This window comes from Symphalangus syndactylus, chromosome 11 (assembly GCF_028878055.3).
Source record: "Symphalangus syndactylus isolate Jambi chromosome 11, NHGRI_mSymSyn1-v2.1_pri, whole genome shotgun sequence".
NCBI classification, from domain to species: Eukaryota; Metazoa; Chordata; class Mammalia; order Primates; family Hylobatidae; genus Symphalangus; species Symphalangus syndactylus.
The window spans coordinates 43,643,258-43,663,948 of record NC_072433.2 but is presented as its reverse complement, the minus strand read 5'-3'; the positions used below and the strand labels follow the sequence as shown (position 1 = coordinate 43,663,948).

At 47.0% G+C, this 20,691-nt stretch overlaps 1 protein-coding gene and 2 pseudogenes across 6 annotated transcripts in view; 1 reads left to right on the top strand and 2 right to left on the bottom strand.

Annotated features, from left to right (window-relative positions):
- Positions 1 to 11,013: 11,013 nt before the first annotated feature.
- Positions 11,014 to 13,194, bottom strand: LOC134731819 (large ribosomal subunit protein uL16-like; annotated as a pseudogene).
- Positions 11,880 to 11,969, bottom strand: LOC129457907 (uncharacterized; annotated as a pseudogene).
- Positions 13,122 to 20,691, top strand: part of TENT4B (terminal nucleotidyltransferase 4B) — an 84,993-nt gene continuing 77,423 nt past the window's right edge. For 2 of the 6 annotated variants that reach the window (XM_055297550.2, XM_055297547.2), the window contains exons 1-2: positions 13,122 to 13,243; positions 13,950 to 14,462. In XM_055297550.2, coding sequence (XP_055153525.1) covers positions 13,164 to 13,243; positions 13,950 to 14,462 — 593 coding nt within the window. In that variant the 5' untranslated portion in view covers positions 13,122 to 13,163. Of the gene's footprint in view, positions 13,244 to 13,515; positions 14,463 to 20,691 lie in introns of those variants that run through there. The other 4 variants (XM_055297548.2, XM_055297549.2, XM_055297546.1 and 1 more) reach the window with 3 other exon arrangements.

Sequence of the window (20,691 nt, the reverse complement as noted above, 5' to 3'; positions counted from 1 at the left end):
CCTTAAATGACAAATTCACTCTAGCATGCCAATCTCCCTAAGCTTCTGAATTCCTTTCCCTACATTAAACCAAGGCAGGTACGGCATTTTCAATTTGCTCACCACGGGCCAGGTTTCGGTCCATGTTTTCCATGTTTGAGCCAATCAACCAAAGTGTTAGAGCTTTTTCTTTTCTTTCCTTTTTTTTTCCCCCCAAGACAGAGTCTTGCTCTGTCACCCAGGCTGGAGTGCAGTGGTTCAATCTCGGCTCACTGCAACCTCCACCTCCCGAGTTTAAGCAGTTCTCCTGCCTCAGCCTCCCGAGTAGCTGGGATTACAGGTGCCTGCCACCACATCTGGCTAATTTTTGTATTCTTGGTAGAGACAGGGTTTCACCATGTTGGCCAGACTGGTCTCGAACTCTTGACCTCATGATCTGCCCTCCTCGGCTTCCCAAACTGCTGGGATTACAGGTGTGAGCCACCGTGTCCAGCCTTCTTTTTTTTTTTTTTTTTGACAGGGTCTCACTCTATCAGCCAGGCCAGTGTATGGCTCACTGCAGCCTCAACCTCCCAGGCTCAAATGGTCCTCCTCCCTCAACCTCCTGAGTAGCTTGGACTACAGGAACACACCATCATGCCTGGCTGGGTTTTTTTTTTGAGATGGAGTCTCACTCTGTCATCCAGGCTGGAGTGCAATGGCGTGATCTCGGCTCACTGCAACCTCCACCTCCCGGGTTCAAGCAATTCTCCCACTTCAGTCTCCTGAGTAGCTGGGACTACAGGTGCACATCACCATGCCCAGCTAATTTTCGTATTTTTAGTACAGATGGGGTTTCACCATACTGGCCAGACTGGTCTCAAACTCGTGACCTCAAGTGATCTGCCCACCTCAGCCTCCCAAAGTGCTAGGGTTACAGGCATGAGCAACTGTGTCCAGCACGTAATTTATAAATTACACTTTACCATAGGTATGTGTATATAGAAAAAAGCATAGTATATGTAGGGTTCGGTACTATCCACAGTTTCAGTCTTCCACTGGGGGTCTTGGAACATATTCCCTTAGGCTAAGAGGGGACTACTCTACTTGAGTTTTCTAATTTATATGGACAGAAATGGGAGAGCATGTGTGAGAGTGGATACTAAGGGTATGGGATGATGGTGGAAAGAACATAAGGTTGGGTCAGGCTAAATTAATTGATTTGGGCCCACTAAGCAGAGATTCTGCCTTTAATTCTTCAGTTTAGGGAGTTAGAAAGGCTCTAGGACAGGTGTGGTGGCTCATGCCTATAATCCCAGGACGCTGGGAGGCTGAGAAGACAGGATCCCTTGAGCCCAGGACTTTGAGACCAGCCTGGGCAACATAGCAAGACCTTGACTGTACTAAAAAAAAAAAAAAAATTAGGCCGGGCATGGTGGCTTGAGCCTGTAATCCCAGAACTTTGGGAGGCCAAGGCAGGCAGATCACCTGAGGTCGGGAGTTTGAGACCAGCCAGTGCAACATGGCAAAACCCTGTCTCTCCTAAAAAAAAAAAAAAAAAAAAAAAAATTAGCCAGGCGTGGTGGTGTGTGCCTGTAGTCCCAGCTACTCAGGAGGCTGAGACAGGAGAATCACTTGAACCCAGAAGGTGGAGATTGCAGTGAGCTGAGACTGTGCCACTGCACTCCAGCACGGGTGACAGAGTGACACTCTGTCTCAAAAACAAACAAACAAACAAAAATTAGGCACCGGAAGAGATTAATAATAACTAATAATAAAATAGAGCAATTATAACAACATGCTGTAATGAAAGTTTTCACTCACTGTAGTCTAACTTGCAATTTGAGGTGTGACAGCAAAACTAGCATGAATTTCATTTCTTTTTCCTTCTTCACAGTTTCACAGATAAAAGATTTGTTCTTACTATAGATCTTAGCAACCTCAACATATGAGTTTTTTTCTTTCCTTATTAAGTTGAGCACTTTCACCTCCTCACTTAGAAGAAGTACTTGACAGCTTTTCTTTGGCATATCTGAATTGCCAGCATCACTACTCTTACACTTTGGGGCTACTATTGAGTGAAATAAAAGCCACTTGCACACAAACACTGTGATACCATGACAGTCAATCTGATAACTGAGACAGCTACTAAGTGAAAATGAGTGAATAGCATACACAGTGCAGGTATGCTGGACAGAGGGATGATTCGCATCCTGGGTGGGATGGTGTAAGATTTTGTTTTTTGTTTTTTAAATTTATCGTATTATTTTATTTATATTCTTTATTTCTTTAAAACAACCTTAAGTCCATTTAGCAATGATACAATATTTTATCACACTACTCAGAACAACATGCAATTGAAATTATGAGTTGGTTGGGCATAGTGACTCATGCCTATAATTCCAGTGTTTTGGAAGGCCAAGGTGGGAGGCACCATTGAGGCTAAGAGTTCAAGACCAGCATGGACAACACAGTGAGACCACCATCTCTACAAAAACCAAACCAAACCAAACCAAACCAAACCAAAACAATTGGCCAGGCTTGGTGGTGCACACCTGTAGTCCCAGCTAACTTGGGAGGCAAGATGGGAAGATTGAGCCCAGGAGTTCAAGGCTGCAGTGAGCTGTGATCACACCACTGTACTCAAGCCTGAGTGGAGAGCAAGACCCTGTCTGTCTCAATAAGAAAACAAAACAAAACGAAACAAAACAAAACAAAAACAGAAAAAAAAGTATGAGTTGCTTACTTCTGGAATTTTCCATTTAATACTTTTGAATCACGGTTGACTGTGGGTAACTGAAACTGTGGAAAACAAAGCCATGGATTGGGGGGACTGCTTTGGAGCATCGCATCCCTCCTCTTGGGTCACACTTTGTACTTTACCTTAGGGGCCTACTGATACTTGGGTCTAGTTACAGGTCTAGAACCAAAGGGGGATGTTGGGGTGGTCCCGTAACAGAATCAGCATAGTCTTGCCGTCAACTGCCTCAGTGGAGGCCTTTACAGTTTCCTCAGGCAATGCAGAGTTAATTCCCTGAGATAGGGGTGGGAGAGTGATGGGGAGACCCATACCACTGGGGTAGGGAGGCCTCTTCCACTGGCAAGGGAGATACATCAGACTTTCGGGGCTCAATGTCTCTTATCAAGGTCTTCCCACACATCCCTATTTCAATTTCCAGGATCCTGTCGTATCCCAATCAATATGCTCACTTTAACACGAGATGCCCTGTGAGGCTGGATACAATTCAGTCAGTCACAGAACGAGGTTCTGCATTTGATTTTCAGCAGTCTCAGCTCTGTGGCTATAGGAGACAGAAGTCTTCTTCAGGCTCGCATACGAGCTCCAAAGCAATCTACTTTACTAACGCTGTCACAGATACACCCACAAATAATGTTTAATCTGGGCACCCTGTGTCCCAATAAAGTTGACACATAAAATTAACTATCACACACATATACACACACCAAGACCCCAAAGTGGCTTGTAAACTGAGCAAGTTTGTTTCTAGAGCAGTAGAAATAAAAGACATTTCGGCTGGGCAAGGTGGCTCATGCCTCTAATCCCAGTGCTTTGGGATCGCTGAGGCAGGAGGGTCACGTGAGTCCAGGAATTCAAGACCAGCACATGGTAAAACGCTGTCTCTTAAAAAACAAACAAACAAAAAAAACAACAAAAAATTAGCTGGGTATGGTGGTGCCTGCCTTTAGTCCTAGCTACACAGGAGTCTGAAGTGGGAGGATCATCTGAGCCCAGGAGGTTGGTGGAGGCTGCAGTGAGCCATGATTGGGCCACTGCACTCCAGCCTGGGTGACAGAGTAAGACCCTGTCTCAAAAATAAATAAATAAATAAATAAATAAATAAATAAATAAATAAATAAATTTGGATTATCCTGAACAATATACAAGCTTCAACATTGCTAATTATTTTTAAGTCTTGCTGAAAAATATTTCCCTACTTGGAATCTGCCTGGTATTTATGAAGGAGAAAAATAACATGAAACAATAACATATATTTTGTGCAAAAAGGGGAAGGTTTGTAAATGGGGCCTAAGATTATTCATAACTGGAGCAAATGCTTCATAATGTAAATGATGAAGATACTAATACTAAGAAACTATTTATGGTTTTTACTAACTCCAGAATAAAGTACTTTAATCACATACTGTCTAAAATTTAGTTGTAATTACAGTTTGTTTTTTTGAGACAGGGTCTTGTTCTGTTGCCCAGGCTAGAGTGCAGTGGCAGGATTATAGCTCAACCCAGGAGTAACCTTGAACTTCTGGGTTGAAGGAATCCTCCTGCCTCAGCCTCCAAAGTAGCTGAGACTACTTGTGCATACCCCACCACACCCAGCTAATTTTGTCTTATTGTTATTTTTCATTATTATCATTATTTTGAGAGGGAGTTTCCCTCTTGTTGCCCAGGCTGGAATGCAATGGCTTGATCTCAGCTCACTGCAACCTCTGCTTCCCAAGTTCAAGCGATTCTCCTGCTTCAGCCTCCTAAGTAGCTGGGATTACAGGAATGTGCCACCATGCCCGGCTAATTCTGTATTTTAGTAGAGACAGGGTTTCACCATGTTGGTCAGGTTTGTCTCAAACTGCTGACTTCTGGTCATCCGCCCGCCTCGGCCTCCCTAAGTGCTGGGATTATAGGCGTGAGCCACCACGCCCAGCCTATTTTATTTTTTGTAGAAATGGGGGGTCTCAGCATGTTGCCCAGGCTGGTCTTGAACTCCTGGCTGAAGCAATCCTATCCTCCTCAGCCTCCCAAAGTGTTGGGATTACAGGCATGAGCCACCACATCCTGCCTTAATGACAATTATTAATAATACCAGGTAGTAGTTGTGGAATTTCCCTCCTGTTTTGTTCAAGTTAATAAATCAAGGCCAGGCATAGTGGCCCACACCTGTAATCCTGGCACTTTGGGAGGTCAAGATGGGAGGATTATCTGAGGCCAGCAGTTCAAGACCAGCCTGGGAAATCCTGCAGATTTACCAGGGAAGTAGGAGGCTGGACTAGAATAGTAATGCCAGCCCAAGTGGGAGGATCGCTTGAGGCCAGAAGTTCAAGACCAGCCCGGGCAATGTAGGAAGACCCCTATCTCTACAAAAAAATGAAAAAATTAGCCTGGCATGGTGGCACACGCCTGTAGTCCCAGCTACTTGCAAGGCTGAGGCAGGAAGATCACTTGAGCCCAGGAGTTCCAGGATGCAGTGGGCTAAGGTTACCCTACTGCACTCTAGCCTGTGACAAAGTGACACTTCAGTTCTAAAAAGAGTAAATAACTAAATGAAAACACATTTAAATTTGCATGATTCTTGGGTAGTTTTCTTTCTTCTTATTTCTCTACTAAATTTTTACTCTGTAGAACTTTGGTGTTTCAGTAAATCTTGCAAGTTAACACTATCAATTCAACATCTTTCTTGCCTAGGAAGAAAAATATTGAGAACGAACAGGACGCTAAATTATGGAGGTACATGTCTGGGGTTGTGATAGCTGCGTTTTTTGGCTTATCAATGTTGACGATTTTCAAGGCTCCAATAAATGTTCTTTTGTTCTAAATAGCAAAATGAAAAAGGTTGAGTAAAATTGATTATTGAAATTGGTGTTGTCTATTTTTAAAAATGCAGTAGTAGATTATTTGGGATAAAACATTGAAGATTTGTTGGGGAAAGTGAATGCAGTTGTTCCTTGAACTGTGTGAGTTCACTTATATGTGGATATTTTCAATAAATATGTGGGAAAAATTTTCAGAGATTTGGGACAATTTGAAAAAACTTGCAGAATAGCCTAGAAATGGCAAAAAAAAAATTTAAAAAGTTGGCCAGGCCCAGTGGCTCATGCCTGTAATCCCAGCACTTTGGGAGGCCAAGGGGGTGGATCCCCTGAGGTCAGGGGTTCGAGACCAGCCTGGCCAACATGGTGAAACCCCGTATCTACTAAAAATACAAAAATTAGCCGCTGTGGTGGCGGGTGCCTGTAATCCCAGTACTTGGGAGGCTGAGGCAGGAGAATCACTTGAACCCAGGAGGCGGAGGCTGCAGTGAGCCGAGGCCATGCCCCTGCACTCCAGCCTGGGTGACAGAGTGAGAATCTGTCTCAAAAAAAAAAAAAAAAAATTAAGAAAAGTTAGGTAGGAATGCACAAGATATATGTAGACACTAGTGTATTTTACCATTTACTTCCATAAAATATGCACAAACCTGTTATAAAAAGTTAAAATTTGGCCAGTGCGGTGGCTCATGCCTGTAATCCCAGCACTTTGGGAGGCCGAGGCGGATGGATCACGAGGTCAGGAGCTCGAGACAAGCCTGGCCAACATGGTGAAACCCCGTCTCTACTAAAAGTACAAAAATTAGCCGGTGTGGTGGCAGGCACCTGTAGTCCCAGCTACCCGGGAGGCTGAGGCAGGAGAACTGCTTGAACCTGGGAGGCAGGGATTGCAGTGAGCCGAGATCACGCCACTGCACTCCAGCCTGGGTGACAGGGCGAGACTCTGTCTCAAAAAAAAAGTTAAAATTTGCCCAAACTGATACACAAATATACTTACAGATCATACATGGCATCACTCACAGTTGAAAAAAATGTAAACAAACAAAGATGCGATAGTAAATCATAACTGAAAAAAATTACCTGTAGTACATAGTGCAGTACTGTAATAATTTTGTAGTTACTTCTAGTTGTTATTGAGAATATCTGCTTAAAACACCAGGTACCACTAATCATCTGTGTGAGCAGTTGTCTCTTTGGCAAACTGTACAGAGCAGTAAAAAGTGATCTCTCTCAGTTCTCGAGGCTCAAGCGATCCTCCCAACTCACCTCCCGAGTAGCTGGGACTGCAGGCACAGGCCACTATGCCTGGCTAATTTTTTGTATTTTTAGGAGAAACAACATGTTGCCCAGGAAGGTTTCAAACTCCTGAGCTCAAACAATCTGCCCACCTTGGCCTCCCAAAGTGCTGGGATTACAGGAGCGAGCCACCACACTCGGCCCCAGCTGAATGATTTTTAAGGTACCTTCCAGAAGACATGCTTTATAATTCTATACCATGGCACATATCCGACACTCAATTACAGTGCCTCATCTTGTTGTGCCCAGAGCAGGTTCCTGACCCAGGGCCTTGGTGTTTGCCGTCCCCTCTGTCTAATGGACCATTCCTTAGATGGTCATAGCCCACTCCTTCACTTACCGCTCGGCTCAAATATCACTTCCTCAGAGCAGCCTTCCCTGATTAGCCTATCTAAAAATAGCATACTGTCACTGTCCTTTAGCCTGCCTTCTTTTTCTTCATCGCATTTACCACTGTCTGACTTTATAGGCTTCCCTTGCTCACTGGCAAACTAGGTCCACCAGGGCAGGGACCTCATCAAAATTGTTCGTTGCTGTATCCCCAGAATCTGGCATCTAATAGTTGCTCAAGACCATATTTATTGAATTAATTGAATGAATTGCAATTTGAGTTTAAATATTTACTTCTTTTTGCCTCCTCAACCAGACAGGAAATTCATGGAAGGCAGCCAAAGGCCCTGGTTGCTTATTTATCTCTTCTAAAGCAATTAGCTCAATTCTGCATGGGTGACAGATATTCAACCAAGATTTGCTGAAGGCCTTGAAACAAGGATAAGTTACACAGCTAACCAACATGCATTCTTTCCAGGTGAATGGTCACAGTAATGCCTTGTCTTTCGGCCCACACATCACAGTCTACAAAGTTTTTATTTTTTTTTGAGACAAGAGTCTCCCTCTGTTGCCCAGGCTGGAGTGGAGTGGCATGATCTTGGCTCACTGCAACTTCCCCCTCCTGGGTTCAGGTGATTCTCCTGCCTCAGCCTCCCAAGTAGCTGGGATTACAGACACACGCCACTACACCTGGCTAGTTTTTTGTACTTTTGGTAGAGATGGGGTTTCACCATGTTTGCCAGGCTGGTCTTGACCTCCTGACCTCAAGTGATCTGCTCACCTCGGCCTCCCAAAGTGCTGGGATTACAGGCATGAACCACTGCGCCTGGTCATAAAGGTTTTTTGTTTGTTTGTTTGTTTGTTTGTTTGTTTTCAGACAAAGTTTCCCTCTTGTTGCCCAGGCTGGAGTGCAATGGCAGAATCTCGGCTCACTGCAACCTCTGCCTCCCAAGTTCAAGCAACTCTCCTGCCTCAGCCCCCTGAGTAGCTGGGATTACAGGCATGCACCACCACACCCAGCTAATTTTGTATTTTTAGTAGAGACGGGATTTCTCCATGTTGGTCAGGCTGGTCTCCAACTCCCAACCTCAGGTGATCTACCCGTCTCAGCCTCCCAAAATGCTGGGATTATTGGTGTGAGCTACCGTGTCTGGCACCATAAAGTTATTTTTATATATTTTTTTCTATGGAGGTGGAGTCTTGCACGTTGCCCAAGCTGGTCTCAAACTCCTGAGCTGAAGCAATCTGCCTACTTTGGCTTCCAGAAGTGCTGGGATTATAGGCTTGAGCCACTGCACCCAGCCTACAATGTATCTTTATGTATGTTAACTAATTTTTATCATTTTGCCAATACTTTAGTAGTTCTTAACCTTTGCCTGAGGAAATCAGCACTCAAATATAACAAATGTTAATTTCTTGCACATGCTATTACTAATTTTGAGTACCTTGAAAAAACTTAGATACCAATGGCATTTAATGTGTTCTAGAATGTCTGAATAAATATTTTATTTTATTTATTTTTTTGAGACAGGGTTTCGTTCTGTCACCCAGGCTAGAATACAGTGGTGCAATGTCGGCTCACTGCAACCTCTGCCTCCTGGGTTCAAGTGATTCTCCTGCCTCAGCCTCCTGAGTAGCTGGGATTACAGGTGTGCACCTATGAGGCCCAGCTAATTTTTGTGTTTTTAGTAGAGATGGGGTTTCACCATGTTGTCCAGGCTGCTTTCAAACTCCTGACCTCAAGTGATCCATCTGCCTCTGCCTTCCAAAGTGCTGGGATTACAGGTGTGAGCCACCACGCCTGGCCCTGAAGAAATATTGTAAGAGACTAGAATATATACCTGTATTTCTTTTTTTTGAGATGGAGTCTCGCTCTGTCACCCAGGCTGGAGTATAGTGGTGCAATCTCAGCTCACTGCAACCTCTGCCTCCCAGGTTCAAGTGATCCTTCCACCTCAGCCTCCAGAGTAGCTGGGACTACTTGTGTGCGCCACCACCCCTGGCTACTTTTTTTGTATTTTTAGTAGAGATGGGGTTTCACCATGTTGGTCAGGCTGGTCTTAAACTCCTGACCTCAAGTGATCCTCCTACCTCAGCCTCCCAAAGTGCTGGGATTACAGGTGTGAGCCACCGTGCCCGGCCAATCATGTTTAGTTTTTTGGGCTTTCCATTGTTCTTATTTGAATTAAAAAGAAAAATGTTTCCCTGATCTTATGTCTTGAGATTGAGTTTAAAATTTTTATTATTATTACTATTATTATTATTATTATTTTTACAGGCAAGGTCTTGCTATATTGCTCAGACTGGTCTCAAACTCCAAGCCTCAAGCCACCTTCCAGCCTAAACCTCCCAAAGCGCTGGGATTATAGGTGTAATCCACTATGCCTCTCCTGAATTTTTTTTTTCAAGCAGGGTTTAAGAAAATAAATTTTTTAGTTTTATTTCCTTTTCTTCTCTTTTGAGACAAAAATCTTGCTGTGTTGCCCAGGCTGGTCTTGAACTTCTGGGCTCAAGTGATCTTCCTGCCTCAGCCTCCCAAAGTACTGGGATTACAGGCATGAGCCATTGCACCTGGTTATTTTTATTTTTATTTTTGAGACAGGATCTCGCTCAGGCTGGAGTGCAGTGTCACAAACACAGCTCACTGTAGCCTCGACCTCCTGTGCTCAAGCCATACTCCCACCTCAGCCTCCCGAGTAGTTGGGACCACAGGCACTCGCCACCACGCACAGCTAATTTTATTTACTTATGTATGTATGTATGTATGTATGTATTTACTTATTTATTGAGATGGAGTCTAGCTCTTTTGCCCAGGTTGGAGTGCAGTGGCACGATCTCGGCTCACTGTAACCTCTGCCTCCCAGGTTCAAGTGATTCTCCCACCTCAGACTCCTGAGTAACTGGCCTTACAGATGTGGGCCACCATGCCCGGCTAATTTCTTTTTTTAAGTAGAGATGGAGTTTCACCATGTTGGCCAGGCTGGTCTCAAACTCCTGACCTCAAGTGATCTGCCCACCTCAGCCTCCCGAATTGCTGGGATTACAGGCGTAAGCCACCATGCTTGGCCTGAAAGCATGGATCTTAATAAGTACTCAACAACCTGAGAAGATATAGTTTACAAAAGTATGTAAATCAAATGTATCTCTGACACTTTGCTGAAGAAAGCCTTTTACTTAACACACTTAGGATATTACTATGGTGTAATTGATGAATTAGCATCTGATACTAGTTTGGATACGTCTCCTCCAAATTTCATGTTGAATATTTTTTCTTTTTTATTATCTTGATCCTACGTTAAAGGAAAAGGCCCAGCTCATTTTTAAATTTTTTTAGAGACAGAGGTCTCACCATGTTGCCTAGGCTGTTCTCAAACTCCTGGCCTCAAGTAATCCTCTCACCTCAGTCTTCCAAAGTGCTGGGATTACAGGCATGAGCCACTGCACCCTGCTGAGATATATATATATAATTTTTTTTTTTTTTTGAGACAGAGTCTCACTGTGTCACCCAGGCTGGAGTGCAATGGCGTGATCTCTGCTCACCAAAACCTCTGCCTCCCAGGTTCAAATGATTCTCCTGCCTCAGCCTCCCAAGTAGCTAGGATTACAGGCATGTGCCACCATGCCCGGCTAATTTTTTGTATTTTTAGTAGAGACCGGGTTTCACCACGTTGGCCAGGCTGGTCTCGGGAACTCCTGAGCTCGTGATCTGCCCGCATTGGCCTCCCAAAATGTTGGGATTACAGGTGTGAGCCACCGCGCCCCACCAGAGATTAAATTTTTAAAACAAATATGAGGTCAGCAAACAAAATCTATTTCTATACAATGTTTTATTTTTGTCAGTGTGAACAACACAAAAAAATACGGCTACTTATTTTCCTGGCTATGTAATAATTAGTATATAGCAAATTTCATTTAGAGAAAACTTTTTTTTTTTTTTTTTTTTGAGATGGAGTCTTGCTCTGTCACCCAGGCTGGAGTGCAATGGCAAGATCTCAGCTCACCACAACCTCTACCTCCCGGGTTCAAGCGATTCTCCTGCCTCAACCTCCTGAGTAGCTGGGATTACAGGAATGCGCCACCACACCCGGCTAATTTTGTATTTTTAGTAGAGATGGGGTTTTTCCATATTGGTCAGGCTGGTCTCGAACTCCCGACCTCGGGTGATCTGCCCACCTTGACTTCCCAAAACGCTGGGATTACAGGTGTGAGCAACCGCCCCCGGACAGAGAAAACTTTTAATACTGATTTCTGGTAAAGCAACAGCAACAATCAAATAGAATGAATCAAAATTCCGAAGAGTTTTTTTTGTTTTTGGTGGACAGGAAGTAGGAATATTGGTGAGTATTAAGAGGGGGCAGCACAGTGGGAAGCCCTTACGAGGGCAGAGCATGCCACTTGTCCAGAGGGCCATGATAGGGATGTACTTGACCCCACAGTCATCTGCGATGAGCTGCTTCTCAGCCACCACCATGTCTTCAAATTCATCCGCATTGAACTTGGTGAAGCCCCACTTCTTTGAGATGTGGCTCTTCTGGCAGCCAGGGAACTTGAACGTGGACCTGAGCAGGGCTTCAATAACATGCTCCTTGTTCTGCAGCTTGTTGCAGATGGACATGATAACTTGGCCAATGTGAACCCTGGCCACAGTGCCCTGGAGCTTTCCAAAGGCACCTGGAATATCTGCCTGGAGCCTACATTGGCGTAGTGCAAGGTCAGAGACATGAACATACATCTGAAAGGCCTGTCTCCATAGTCCCTTAGAGCAGCCCATATAAGAAATAGGCTGCATAAACTACCAAGGAAGCTGTTGTTTGCAGCTGAAGGGTCTTTGTGTGTTTTCCGTATTTATGGTCATGCTATTTATCTCTTACCAAAAAAAAAAAATGGTAAGGTCAGGCGTGGAGGCTCACTCCCTTGTAATCCCAGCAGTTTTGGAGTCTGAGGTGGGAGGATCGCTTAAGTCCAGGAGTTCCAGACCAGCCTGGGCAACGCAGAGCAACTTCGTCTCTATGCCATGTTGATGCGTGCCTGTAGTCCTAGCTACTCGGAGGCTGAGGCAAGAGGATCGCTTGAACCCAAGAGGCCGAGCCTGCACTGAGCTGTGAACTCCAGATGACAGAGCAAGAGTTAGTCTTGAAAGAAAGAAAAAGGTAGAGTGACACTTAGTTCTTTGATAGTTTTCCACTATTTGTCATAAAAACTTTCCAGGATATTGAGCTCCCAAAATAGAAGGCCAATATCAGGCATCAGGGACTTGTTCTGGACTTTGGATCAACCTTAAAGGGCCCACATAGAAGCTGTTCACTTTCTTTTAGTCTCTTGATTTAAAATAGTTAACATTACCCTTTCCTTGGCTTTTTAACCACAGAGATTTGAAAGACATGCAAATAACGACCGAGTGGACAATCTTTGCTGATGCTAAATCTTCATTTTATGCTCAAAAGGTTTTGGGTTTTCTTAAAATTTAATGCTTAACCCAGAAGAGCTTTCTAAGGCTGTTGATGCACCTTAGGGCAGGAGAGCGTCTTTGCTACGCCGCGCAGGAGTGTGTCTGCTTCTCTGTGCATCTACACGTGTTTGCGTGTCCGTGTAAAGTGGGTTGAGTGTGTGGCTGTGGCTTTCCGCTCTTGGCTCACACTCTCAGTCTTAGTGGCCTCCCCCAGGGCTGAGAATGGGGTGCAGGTTTCTGCGGCCTCAGGCAGGGGGGGTCCCCCACCCCCGCCAGGGCGCAGCAGGGCGGGGCGCACGTAGCCGTGCAGGGTCTCGCGCAGCCAGCGTCAGGACCCCGGGGCACGCGCTCGGGCAGGGGGCGTGTCCCCACCCCACCAGAAAAAGTGTTATATAGGCTTTTTTTTTTTTTTTTTTTAAAAAGAAAGTGTTTGAGAAAGCAGGCAGAAGACAAGACGTCAGGAAGGGTTGCGAGGGCCCGGGATCCGGCGGCCACAGGGATGGGAGGGGCGAGGAGCGAGGGGCGGGGCGGCACCTCCCACAACTCACTCCCTGCGGGGCGGGCGGCAACCTCCATGCGGCCTCGTCCAGTCTCAGCACCGGGGAAGCCGAGGCGGAGGAGCCGCGCGCGCGTCAGAAGCTCCCGGACGCCCAGGTACGTGGGCCCCCCTCCACAGATAGCGCAAGTACGGTTGGGCCAGGCGGTTGCGGCCCCGTCGCGCCGCGGCCTCTGTGACGCACGGCGCGGCCTCCCGGGCTGCTGCGCGGCGCGGTGGGGGCGGGGCGGGCGCGTGAGGGCGGGGCGGTGGGGGGGGCGGGGCGAGCGGGGCGGAGCCGGCAGAGGCCCCGCCCCGGGGCCGGAGGAGCGAGGACGCTACCGAGCAGGCGCGTCTCGCTGCCGCCGCTGCCGCCGCCGCCGCCGCTAGCTCTTCTGTGGAGCCGCCGCCGTCGCCGCCGCCATTTGCACGGGGACCCCAGTGACAGGGGCTCGGCGGAGGGGCGGAGGGAGGGGGGGAGGGCCCGCGGAGCCCCCGAGGGCGGGAGCGACGCCGCCGGCGCCGGCCCGGCTCCCTGCGCGACCGCGCCGCCCGCGGCGGGCCCCGAGCAGCAGCAGCAGCAGCAGCGGCAGCAGCGGCAGCAGCAGCAGCAGCCGAGGCCGGGTGTGCGCCTGAGGCGGCGGCGGCGGCGGCCCTGCGGGCGGCCGGGAGGGGCGGGGGCAGCGGCCGCCGCCGTTTGATGGATCCGAGGATCGCCTGGTTCCAGCCAGAGCAGCTCGGACCGTCCAACAGTCTGTGGATGCAGATCTGGGAGACGACCCAGGGGCTGAGGAACCTCTACTTCAACCACCACTGTCACAGCAGCGGCGGCGCGAGCGGCGGCGGCGGCGGCAGCAGCAGCAGCAGCACGGCCACCGGCGGGAGCGGCAGCAGCACCGGCAGCACCGGCGGCGCGGCCTCGGCCCCGGCCCCGGCCCCGGCCGGCATGTACCGCTCCGGGGAGCGCCTGCTGGGCAGCCACGCGCTGCCCGCGGAGCAGCGGGACTTCCTGCCCCTAGAGACGACCAACAACAACAACAACCACCACCAGCCCGGGGCTTGGGCCCGCCGGGCGGGCTCCTCGGCGTCCTCGCCTCCCTCGGCGTCCTCGTCCCCGCACCCTTCGGCCGCCGTCCCCGCCGCCGATCCAGCCGACTCGGCCTCGGGCAGCAGCAACAAGAGGAAGCGCGACAACAAGGCCAGCACGTATGGACTCAACTACAGCCTGCTGCAGCCCAGCGGAGGGCGGGCCGCGGGGGGCGGCCGAGCAGACGGCGGCGGGGTCGTGTACAGCGGGACCCCGTGGAAACGGCGGAACTACAACCAGGGAGTCGTGGGGTGAGTGCTGGCCCTGCGGCCCAATGGCCTGGCCGGTGCCAACGCGCAGCCGGGCACACGCCCACAGAGGGGGGTTGTGAGGGTCTAGAAGCGGCCACCCCCACGGCCTGCCTTCGCTGCTGGTGCACGGGGGTGCTGCTGGCCATCCCCAACCCCCCAGTCGTCCACACCTTTCCCCAAGCCTCCTTAGCCGTCCACACCCTCGGCTCTCCTGTCCTCCGTTAGTCGTGCACACCTTCCTCCCCTCCCTCTTAACCGTCCACACCTTCCCCAGGCCCCCACTTTATCCATTCACTCTCCTCCCATCCCCCTTAGTTAAACACATCTACCCTTGACCACCACCCCGCCTCCAGCCCTCCACACCTTTTTCCCCATCATCACAACTCAAGATGAGACCGCTTAGTACGGGCCTATCATTCATTCCCTGAGAACATTGGTGTGTGAGTGTTTTTTGATGGTGCAGGACCCGGAGGTGCTTTCCTTGCCAAGAATAGAAACATCCAGAATGCTCCTCCCCCTCCCCCAGTCCCAGACAGCAATCATGTCAGCCCTGTAAGGCATTGCCTGCTCTTGACCCTGTGGCCCATCTTTTTATTTTTATTTTTTTAAAATTCCCATATCACAGTTGCCTTGTCTGTGGAGAGGGTGGCGTGGGATGGGTGACCGCTAAGTTTAGGCGGCGAAGGTGGTGAGCTCTTCTGAGGCCCTGATAGAACTTTCCAGGAGTTCATGGTCCGCGGCTCCAGCTTCTCACTGTAAAGTTGTCATCCTGGCAGAGGCAGCCAATGCTTTTCATTCTAGGGGGTAGAGATGTATGCTAATGAGTGAATATTGCACCACTACTGACTTTCTGTTTAAAGTTCAGCGCTTAGAAAATGGAATCTTACCTGACCCCTAGTGAATTATGTACATAAGCAGGGAATGTTTCCAACTAGATATCCCTTCAGAAGAGTCCCTGTGCTGGAATAGGTTACTGAATCTTATTTGTTTTGTAAAACAAAGCTTTTGGGTCTCTCGTGTGTGTGTGTGTGTGTGTGTGTGTGTGTGTGTGTGTGTGTAGCTTGAGTATGGAGAACGGGCTTTCAGATTGCTTTTCATTGTTCAGGTTCTGTTTTACATTGAGGGCTTTGGCATGCAAATAAAATTACCAGTTAGTAATCCCATGTGAACCTTTTCCTGGATGTATTCATTCAGATCTGCCCTGCTTTGGCTGAGAGAGTTCTGTGTACCTTTTTGAAGGTCTGGATAAAATGAGTTGGTGGGTTCCATCTGCTTCCAGTGGGCTGGTGTCTGCTCTATGCTACTATTACAACTCCCACCTTTTGTGGAAAATGCAGTCAAGCGTTTTAGGACTGGTGCCGTGGTACATGTCAAACCTGCCCTCACATTCCAGAAAGGGAACCCTTTTAGGGTTGAGTCCTCTGTTGCTAAGCTTCAAGGGCGCTCTCCATGGTCATCACGTTTTATTAAAGGCTTGTGGTTCCATCCTGTTAGCATTTCCAAGTCGAAGCGTAAACCTGTGGTTTAGTGACAAGCAAATTGATGTTGAGGGTTTCTGGTAGTTTCATTTCACAGGAGTAAGCTCCAGTTAAGTAATCACTGTCAACGAAAACCTTGAAGTTCCTTAATTGCATTTTACTGAAGCCTCTTTGCATGTGTCTAGCAAAAGATATAAGTCCAAGATGCTTATTTTTTTTTGATAAGTTAGAAATTGTCCTCTCTTCTACTTGCTATTTAATGCAGAAGATACTCTAAAAGGTTCATATTTGTACTTAGTAGAAGCAAGATGTTCTTGTTCCTGATTCACATATATTGCCCTCAAAGGGATTAGGAGAGGAATTTTCATTTCCTAGAGGGATTACTGTTTAAAAACTGATTGTAAACCTCTTTAAAAACTGCTTATCACTTCACCAGATTTTCCATTCTTTTGCCTCCTCCTTTAGAGCATGTCAGCAGTTAAACTTTTTTTAAAAAATTAAAAAAAGAATTTCAATTCTGAGACCTCCTAGTTTCAAAAAATACGTTAAACAATTCCCAAAAGTGTTAAGAGTGTCTGGGTGCTTAGAAATTCTTGCTTTGATTCATGTATCCTGATTTTTTTTTTTTTTTTTGAGACGGAGTTTCACTCTTGTTGCCCAGGCTGGAGTGCAGTGGCGCAATCTCAGCTCACCGCAACCTCTGCCTCCCAGGTTCAAGCGATTCTGCTGCCTCAGCCTCCTGAGTAGCTGGGATTACAGGCGCTTGCCACCACGCCTGGCTAATTTTTTATTTTCTTCATGTTGGTCAAGCTGGTCTCAAACTCCTGACCTCAGGTGATCCGCCCATCTTGGCCTCCCAAAGGACTGGGATTACAGGCATGAGCCACCCTGCCTGGCCTCATTATCCTGATTTCTTTTTTTTCTTTTGAGATTGGGTCTCACTCTGCTGCCTAAGCTGGAGTGGAGTGACGTGATCATAGCTCACTGTATCCTCTAACTATTGGGCTCAAATGATCCTCCTGCCTCAGCTTCCTGGAGTAGCTGGGACTACAGGCACATATCACCATACCTGCCTAATTTTTTATTTTTACTTTTTGTAGAGATGGGGCCTCCATTTGTTGCCTAGGCTGGTCTTCAACCGGCCTCAAGCAGTCCTCCCACCTTGGCCTCACAGAGTGCTGGGATTATAGGCATGAGCCACTGTTCTCACTAGTATCCTTATTTCTTAACTTTAGGAAGTTTTTCTATTTTTAATACAGGTATTTAAAAAAATCTGAATTCAGGGTGCACCTCGATGTTATGCTGTTCTGAGATTAAATATACTAAAACTATTACCATTGTTTTCTGAATTCTTAAGATGTGACTGATAGTTAGCTAATAGGTTAACACATTGTGGTGGTTCTTGGCCTCTGAACTGATAGTCCAGATGCGGAGAGGAGACCAGAAAGCATGTGAAAATGGGCTAGAACCATGGGACAGCTATATAGTCTCTCACAGCTGTTTTTTGTGTTCTCTGCTTCAACCAAATTTGTTGACTTATTTAGAATGCTGACCTCTTGCATTGCCTAAGTCCTTGATGTTTTTGGTTTCTCCTCTGAACTCTCAAAGGTACTCACTTCATACTCTTGGTATAGCCCACTTATGTTTAACTTTCCTTTTATTATGTGTTCCCTCTTACACGTGACATGGACATTTCTTTAATATGTAGAGTAAGATATTGGATTTCATCCTAAAGTCTTCAAAATAAAACTCTTGGGCTCACCATCTCAGACTTCTTCATGTACCCACAGACCAGGGATTTTGTTCGCTTTTTAAAACATTTTTTTATTTTTTGTTTTATTATTTTTAAATTTCAATTTAACTTTATGGAGACAGGGTCTCGCTCTGTTGCCCAGGCTGGAGTGCAGTGGGCGTGATCTCGGCTCACTGCAACCTTTGCCTGGGCTCAAGCCATCCACATGCCTTGGCCTCCCAGTGTGCTGGGATTACAGGTGTGAGCCACTGTGCCTGGCCTAAATTTATTTTTTTAATTTTTTTTGAGACAGAGTCTTGCTCTGTCGCTCAGGCTGGAGAGCAGTGTCATGATCATGGGTCACAGCAGCCTTGGCCTCCCAGGCTGAAGTGAACTTCCCACCTCAGCCTCCTGAGTAGTTAGGACTACAGGCGAGTTGCCACCAGGCCTGGCTCATTTTGATATTTTTTGTAAAGATGGGGTCTTGCCATGTTGCTCATGCAGGTCTCCAACTCCTGGTCCAAGTGATCCTCCCATGTCCACCTAGCAAAATGTTGGGATTACAGGTGTGAGCCACCATGCCTGGCCTTATTTATTTATTTAATTATGAATAAATGAATGAATGAGAGGGAGTCTTGCTCTCTTGCCCAGGCTGGAGTGTGGTGGCACAGTCTTGGCTCACTGCAACCTCCGTCTCCCAGGTTCAAGCAATTCTCCTGCCTCAGCCTCCCGAGTAACTGGGATTACAGGCGCCCGCCACCATGCCCAGCTAATTTTTGTATTTTTAGTAGAGATGGGGTCTCACCATGTTGGCCAGACTGGTTTCAAACTTCTGACCTCAAGTGATCTGCCCACCTTGGCTTCCCAAAGTGTCAGGATTACAGGCATGAGCCACCGTGCCTGCCCTGGTCTTTTATGTTTTAAGTTGCTTCCACTGATTCTCTTGGGCTTTGCTCCCCTCCAGAACTGGCTATGGTTTAGGATGCTGTCCACCTGCTGCTGCTTGTCCATGAAGACGAGCCATAAACCCTTTTCTTTTGAAAGACTTAATTGTTGATCACTATGGAGAAAGAGGGGATGGCAAGAAGTAGCAAATACAGGGAATTTGCAGAACTTGGTCTTGAGCCCTGGGTCCAGAAACTTCTTGTGGAAGGTGCTTGGTGTTTGTCCAAGCTCATGAGGGTAGGTTTCTGTTGGCTGTACTGCCAGATCTGTAGATGCTTTTTTAAGGCTTGGATGACTTGTTCAAAACAATGTTTTGGAGTACAAATTTGGCTGTGGGGACATCAAGACCTTGTTGGGAAACTTGGGTTTAAGGTATAATTTCTTAAACTAGGATGGTAGGAATGGGGACGTGAAGGGAGAATGAATGTGAGAGGTATTACAGGGTAAGGATGGAGAGGATTCAGATTCCTTAAGTGGATTTAATAATCATACTGTAGCTTTGAACTTGAGTGACTGGGGAAATATTTGTGGTGTTTTTGGAAATAAGGGCCAGAAGGACTATTGGTTTGGGGAAGAAGATAGTAGGGGGATGTATAGGTGGACCTGCTAGTGGGGAGCTGAGATTTGGAGGGCTGAGATGTAATGCTCTTCACTGCTGTGGGGCAGTATCTTCTTGTATGTGCCATCCTCTAGTGCTCATTGTTCATCATGTCATAGTAAGCCCAAGATGTTCATGCCTTTCTTCAGCACTGCATTAGGGCTTATCTCTGCTTCTCTTTCTCCCTCCCTCCCTCCCTCCCTGCCTCCCTCTCTCTCTTTCTTTCTGGTTGTTTTTTTTTTTTTTTTTTAGACAGAGTTTCACTTGTGTTGCCCAGGCTGGAGTGCAGTGCTGCGATCTTGGCTCATTGCAACCTCCGCCTCCCGGGTTCAAGCGACCTCCTGCCTCAGCCTCCCAAGTAGCTGGGATTACAGGCATGTCCCACCATGCCTAATTTTGTATCTTTAGTAGAGATGGGGTTTCTCCATGTTGGTCAGGCTGGTCTCAAACTCCCAACATCAGGTGATCTACCCGCCTCGTCCGCCCAAAGTGCTGGGATTACAGGCATGAGCCACCGTGCCCGGCCTATCTCTGCTTATTTCTACACAGTATCATCAATGAGATTGGTGTTACTGCTGGGCTCCAAAGCAATCAGACAGATTAAAGTAGATTGAATATAAAAGAATTTAGAGGACTTTTTCCAAGTGATTTGTGCTCTGTTTAATTTCTGTGCATTTGCAGATGTAGCCCACAGTAATTCTTAGTGAACTGGAACCTTCAGGTTATTGAATTTTACTGATTTGGGTACTGACATGCGCTTTTAAGAAGACATTAGGTTTTCTATAGTGTAGATTGTACACTAAATATAATTCATATTTAAGAATGTCTCAAAATTTAGTATACTGTGTTCAACTAACTTAACTTTCTTTGTTTTTTTTTTTTTTGTTGTTGTTGTTTTTGCTTTTTGAGACAGAGTCTTGCTATGCCACCCAGGCTGGAGTGCAGTGGCATGATCTTGGCACACTGCAACTTCAGCACTCCTGGGTTCAAGTGATTCTCCTGCCTCAGCCTCCTCAGTAGCTGGGATTACAGGCACCCGCCACCACAGCGGCTAATTTTTGTATTTTTAGTAGAGACGGGGTTTCGCCATGTTGGCCAGGCTGGTCTTGGACTCCTGACTCAAATGATCTGCCCACCTTGGCCTCCCACAGTGCTAGGATTACAGACATGAGCCACTGCGCCCGGCCACTAACTTAACTTTCATTCCACAACTTCCATCTTTTATCCAAAATCTGTTATCAGTGAATACTGTCACCATTGATCATTGGCATTTCAGTGTTTGGACTCTTTTTTTTTCCCCCTGTCTTTGTGGACTCTTTTTTAACACTCATAAAGTTTTAACTATTGAAAAGCAAAGGAAACAGTGAGTGACTTTTTGGAGTCTGTCTACCCACTGGTCACACAAAAGGCTTACTACATTACGGGAAAGATAGGATGGGAAAGGGATACTAGAAAATTCTAAGTCAGGGATGGGGG